Source organism: Tuber melanosporum (assembly GCF_000151645.1).
Source record: "Tuber melanosporum whole genome shotgun sequence assembly, scaffold_107, strain Mel28".
NCBI classification, from domain to species: Eukaryota; Fungi; Ascomycota; class Pezizomycetes; order Pezizales; family Tuberaceae; genus Tuber; species Tuber melanosporum.
In genome coordinates, this window is record NW_003298763.1 from 232,473 (window position 1) to 238,883 (window position 6,411).

At 49.1% G+C, this 6,411-nt stretch overlaps 2 protein-coding genes; one reads left to right on the forward strand and one right to left on the reverse strand.

The window, feature by feature from the left end:
• Positions 1–1,541: 1,541 nt before the first annotated feature.
• On the forward strand, positions 1,542–2,461 carry GSTUM_00000318001 (uncharacterized protein; the record flags this gene model as incomplete). XM_002835402.2 has 1 exon in its annotated part: positions 1,542–2,461. One exon carries the CDS (start codon positions 1,542–1,544, stop codon positions 2,202–2,204), a length of 663 nt encoding a protein of 220 aa, XP_002835448.1. The 3' UTR covers positions 2,205–2,461.
• A 7-nt stretch (positions 2,462–2,468) lies between these two features.
• Positions 2,469–4,028, reverse strand: GSTUM_00000319001 (uncharacterized protein; the record flags this gene model as incomplete). The annotated part of the gene is made up of 1 exon (XM_002835403.1): positions 2,469–4,028. The coding sequence occupies one exon, from the start codon at positions 4,026–4,028 to the stop codon at positions 2,469–2,471; it is 1,560 nt and encodes a 519-aa protein (XP_002835449.1).
• Between the last annotated feature and the right edge of the window lie 2,383 nt (positions 4,029–6,411).

Consider the following 6,411-nt stretch of genomic DNA (forward strand, 5'->3'; position numbering starts at 1 on the left):
GGGTTGTGTCGCGGTGGGATAACATGGCCTGGAGGACATCCAGGGCTTCCGGGCCCGAGCGTGACTCTCGCAGTAGGCGAAGAAGGTCGTGGAAGCTTCCCAAGTCCGGTCGCACGGAGTACGGAGGCGCTGTCAGGGTTTTCCAGTAGTACCTGGCTAGCTCCTTATCTGATAGCAGTGTACATGTCTTGATAGCCAAGCTGAGGACATTGTTACCGGGCATTGGTCGTGTAGCGGGGGAGTTGGACCCGGAGCTGGGATTTTCACGCGTCGTTTGTCCACGGAGGGGATGCGGGACGTAGGGGACTCGCACATTTGGATCTCCCCCGATTGGTGTCTGCTGAAGCTCTTTGATCTCGTTGATGGGCTTTGTTGTTCCCTCGACATATAACCGGTCCTCGGGGTTTACATCCTCCTGTTCTTCGGAAATGGGATCCTTGATGCCGAAGACCTGTTCGATGATCTTAAAGACTTCCTTCCAGTGCTCTAGTTTCGTTCCCGATAAGAGCACCCGTCCCATTGTGCAGGCCAATTCCTCATCAACCCACAGCTTCCCGGCACCCCACCGGGACAGAACCCCCGCCCAGACTCTCCGGCCATCTTCCACCTCGTGTGTACCTTGAATCCCATTCAGCAGCGTAGTGTACGTGATTGCATTCGGTGCGTTGAGTCCGCTGAGGGGTAAGGTTGAAACGATGGTCCATATCGAATCGACGTCCCTACATCTCGCGCACACTTTCAACACAGCGTTGGTGTGTACTATCTGCGGTTCAACCGGCGAATTTGGATTGCTCATGGAATGGTACAACTGCAACGCTCTCTCATGTGCCGACCGCGAAGTCGGATGCTCTGCCAAGGCGTTCAGCATAATTGTGAAGGTATAGGAGTCGGGGGATATCGACATTTTTTTCATCTAAGCCAAAAACATTAGCTCCCACCAAACCATTCCACCGGCACAGCTCGTATAGATGGACATACATCATTATAGGCCTTGAAGGCAATCCTTAAGCGCCCCCGCTCCATGTTGTACCTGATAATGTGATTCCAACTAACCACACTATTGAACCTCCGACTCCCTTCTCGGGCCAGTTGTAATGCTTTGTTATCGTCCCCTTGAATCAACTGCTTTTTCACCGCATCCGCCAATTTGTGTGGGTCCCTATAGAGTCCAGGATTGCGGTCGTTAAATCTTCGTTCTTTGACACGCGCTGCGGAGGCATATGCCGTTCGCCGCTGGACATGTGTAGGTATTAATGCAGTGAGATTTCGTCGCCAGCATATGCGGCAATTGAGCATTGTGCGGGTGGCCGTAATCGCGATTGTCTGGTTGTAGAACTTTTTCCAGGAGTATTCTCGGTCTGTCATAGAATGAATCTTTTCGTTGGAAATTCTCTTATCTGATCTAAATCAAAGACCCATCGGTTGCACCAATATTATCAAAGAATCTAATCTCCCAACGAGTAACTCAAGCTCATTCGCTAACACTACCGTAGGAGCCGCAACCAACCCGACAATAACAACTACGGCAAACCGAGCCCAACATGTATTTCCCATTCCAACACTTCCTCCCCGCCCTCCCACTGGCCATAGCACATCTATCCGAAGACACTGCCAAAGTTCCTACTGCTCAAGTTGCCGCAGTGCAAGCTCGTGAGCTGCCTCGCTCCGAGAAGATCGGCACGCTGAGCACCATTTTCCCAAGCTCGGATGCACGCGGACTTGGTGGTCATCCTATCGGGATGATGGACTACTATGCTGATCGGTATAATCTAGGCCACCCTTCACTCACACCAGTACCGGCAATTCACAGACCACCTAATACCCAGCCCAGCTCAAACAACCCCACCCTCCTAGCAATAAAAATCGCCACATCCTTCAGAAACTCCAGAAATGGTGCCCCAATCTCACTAACCCTCCGCGAGCGCTCCCCTTCCAGCGAATTCTATTCACCGGCTGCGCACCACCGTGTTTCGCTGATGGGTCGCTTGAGTCCACCCATTCCCCCCAACAGCGACGAGGCTGGCGGGTCAGGGGCGTGCTTTACAAAGGTGCATCCTGACGCAAAGTGGTGGGCGCCCGGGAATCCGATTCACGAGAGTTGGTGGGTGACTTTCGAGTTGAGAGGGTCTACTGGGTCGGCGGATTTGGAGACCTGGAGTTTATCGGGGACATTCCTATCGAACTTTACCGGAATGTTACTTTGAAGGAGGTGGTAGTGAATGACGTGATACCCTTAAACATCCAGCGAGTCTGGGGTGGGTTGAGGGTACTCGAGTATGCTGAGGACTGAGTGAGGTGATGGTACATACACACTCGTGTATATATGGGTTATTAGAAGCGTCTGGCGCCCTTCATTCATTCGTTCATTTCGGAGGATTCCCACCGTCGATAAGCCGTATTATACACTTATGATAGTTGCCATTATGACCTACTGCGAATAGCTCGTTAATATCATACATATCTACACCCTAGTCAAAGAGCCCCCTGGCCTGAGAAACATCCTGCGTGGGCCCAACTGCTTCTATGACTGTCTTCGCATTCATTTCCTCCTCTTCCTCATCCTCCTCGCTCTGCGTCGTGTCACCACTTGGTTCGAGGGCCCTCTTCCGCGATACTGCCGGTGGTGGAACACGTGGTGGGGGCGGCGGAGGTGACTGATTTCTGACCACCGGCCTTGGCTGGTCGTCGCTGTTCAAATTGGTATCCCATCTAAGGAACGGTTCGTCCCATTCAATCTTCCCAAGATCATCGTCACTCTCCTCATCACTACTTGAATATGGTAGAAATAAGCCTTCAGGAGGCACAGCACTAGCCGGAACTGGCGGGAGTTCCGGCTCCTGCTGCTGAGTGAATGCCGAACCAGGCCTGGAACTCGTCCCGGAAACATTCAGTCGAGAACGGTATAGCGATCCGCTGGGTTGGTGCTCTTCTACTGGCTGTATTACTCTGTCTTCTGTCGTGCGCTGTGAACGGAAACTACCCGCAGATTGAGACCCAAGACCCCCTGGAGCGTCCATCATACCTCGAGGTTGGGAAGGAGTATCTGCCCGTGATTGCGGAGGAATAGCCGTTGGTGGAAGGGGAGGGGCAGGTGGTTGATGCTCAACCCTAGCTGTAGCAAATGCCTGGGAGGCCCTATTATCCCCCAATGTCATGAGTGTGAATTCACAATTCATTCCTTCCTGTTCGTATGTGACTTGTAACGGATTACCGGCATCGCTGTAATAAGCCGTCACCGAGGCATGAAGTGAATCTGCGTGGGCGACAATAGCCTTAAAATCTTTTAGACTAACGGCAACATGCACCCCATCCTCGGCGCCGAAGGTATCGAAATCAGCCGTATCGAAGGATACAGAGGTTTGCAACGGCTGCTTCAGTATCTCTAGTTCCATCAGCCGAGCCACCCCATACATGCGCAGAGTGTAAAAACCTTTCCCATCAACCAATTTCTCGGTAAAGCTCGTAAAGGCGGCGCGCCGATTCTCACTGGAAATATCCAGCTGCTCCGCCTTTGGACCGAAATGCTCCATAAACTCCCTCAACAACCTCCCCTTGACAATCCACATATTCCTCGCGGCATCCTTATCAAACACGGCATGCATGACGTCCACCTCTTCATAAGTAAGACGATACGTCTTCAGCACCCGATTCTTGCACAGCAAGCGCACAAGCATCCTACACTCCCCCTTCTCCATGAACCGCACCTCGCATCTCTCGATGGCCGTGTCACCGGATTTACTGTCGAAGTAGCGCTGTCGAAAAGCAGATAGCAGGGCTTTAGCATAGAAGCGGCATGTAAACCGGTTATCCTGCGAGGGCGAGGGCGCGGGGAAATTGTACGTTTCGAAGAACTTGTTCCCGGCGAGGGTCACAGCAGCGTAAGCGGATTTGGAAGAGTTGAGGGAGGAAAGTGTTAGTCTATTGCGGCGGGCCTCGAGGGAAACGTACTCGCTGAACTTTGAGAGGGCAACAAGTGATTCGTGGAGTTTTTGGGCGGAGGCTGGACTAAGGGCGAAGTTGAGGTCCATTTTCAATTTTTGTTACTGTTGTTGCTGTTGACGTGGTGAGAGAGGTGTTGTGAGATTGGATCTGCACCTCAGGATTAATCATAGGTCTTATCGTCACCTAATGTCACTCGGAAATAGAGCTGAGAGCTCTTGCTCCCGTTGCTTTTTTATGAGACGATTGCTGTTCGAATATCCCCCTTGCTTTACCCCCTTCACACGCTTCCTACGAGGGGGTTATGATAAGAGAAACTTTATGCTGTGGTGTTGGTGTGACACCACACTAGTTATGAATGATATAAGGATAGAGCACTATATCATAGCTGCGAGCGGGTGTCAACTCTGCCCTCACTCTGAACCCCCGCTTAAACTTCCAAAGTACCCCCCCACCAGCCCCTACCAACGGTTGATCATCTACTCGGGTATATCATGAATTCATGGTACAGTACAACGCACTAGTAACAGTCGCGTGAAAAAAGGTTGTGGACACGACCGTCTTGGCACACCTCGACATATGCCCGAGCCTATATACACCGCCTGGTGTCGCCGGGGTCATAATAGTGAGAGAAATAAAACAAGTATAGTAGAAAAGTAAAGTACAATCTGCATAGACTACTATCGTGTAATGCGTCCTCTAGACCATGCCAACGCTGAGATTCGGTTCGGCATTTTGTTAATCCATTTTAACATCCATCACCATGGTAAATCCTCCCACAGCCCTTGGACAACCTTGATGATCTCTTGCCATCCATAGAAACGTTTATTGGGATCCCTCATAGCCCTCCTGAACTTGGCTTTCCATACTGTCCAGACATTCTCAATGGGATTCATGTCTGGGGAGTGTGGAGGCCAATCCATCCTTTTTATCCCATTAAGAAAGCCAAACTCCCTAGTATACTGTAAGGTACGATAACTTGCACCGTCCTGAATGATCTGAACACCATTGTCAAGACCTTCCATACACTCATAGAGTGGTAAGAGATGGGGGACCATTATTTCATTCACAAATTGAACTAAATTCAGTCCTCCAGTAACGATCCCTCCTTGGATGGTTAGGTCGTGGCGATGGGGAACAATACTTCTCTTTTTCTTCTTCTCCTCTTCTTTGTCTAACGATAGCTCTGGGCCTCTACCTACATTACTGATAGTATAAGACCTCTGTTTTCTATCAGGAATGCCTATCGTAAGCTTTCTCTAACTCATCTTCATGAAGAACTTTCCTCGGCGTAACAATAATGTTGCAATAAAAAGAAAGATCGTAAAGATGTTTTATATTCATTAAAGTAATAAGTAGGAAAAGTACTTAGAAGTCAATCTAATTTTATTTAAACTCGTACCGCCAACACTGGCATATGACGAGCCCCAGCCGGCCCAAGGATACTGCTAACCAGTATACCACTAATCCTAAGCTAACTAGGTCTGCGGTCACGCACCTGCCATCCCCGAGTCATGCCCTCACGGAAACTAATTACAAGACTATCAAACGACCCAGCGCCCACCCCGGTCCAAGTCCATAGCCCCTCTGGTATGAAGCCAACCAGCACTAAGCGTAGCCAAAGCCGAGCAAAAGACCAACCCAACCAGGTTCCTCGACCAACAAACATAAAATTACTACCACTCGGTCTAAACACCGTCCTGCAACACCTAAACCATAGTAGAAAACCAACAAAAACAAAACAAATATAAACTACAGGCGACACGATGGCAGAGAGGAGGTGACCAACATATCCACCTCTCGCATCCGCATGCCAGGCCGTCGATCCTATGAACCCACTTTGCCAAGGGCCTCCAAAGAGCATAATGGTGAGGAGGACCTGTACCCGCAGCCTGTCCCCCAAAAACAAAAACCCATAAACAAAGGAAACACATAGAGGTGGTAACAGAGCGAAATGGTCAGTGGGGCCTGTAACGTGTTCGCAAGGTGCTAATCACGTTATCGGTAAAGGTACGATAGTTGGCAGGTGGCCTGCTCTTCTGGAGAGGAGGCGAGAGCTGAGAACTAAAGGAGGCTTCGAGGGTGTACTGAGGAACAAAGAAGTAACCGTTCAACCAAGTATATTGAAATACTGTCTGTCGAAGTCTACCTTTTCTATTGTAGAAACAGGTGGTCTTTAAATACACAAATCTGTTCATGTCTAGCATGAACGAAACTAATCAAAGGTATCAAGCGATACACTTTTGTAAAACTTCTTTAAGTATTAAAGCGATACTTAAAACAAAGCATAAAACAAAACCAAGTATCAAACGATACTTAAAACAAACCAAGTATCAAAGCGATACTTGAAACAAAACATAAAACAAAACCAAGTATCAAAGCGATACTTAAAACAAAACATAAAACAAAACCAAGTATCAAACGATACTTAAAACAACCCAAGTATCAAAGCGATACTTAAAACAAAACATA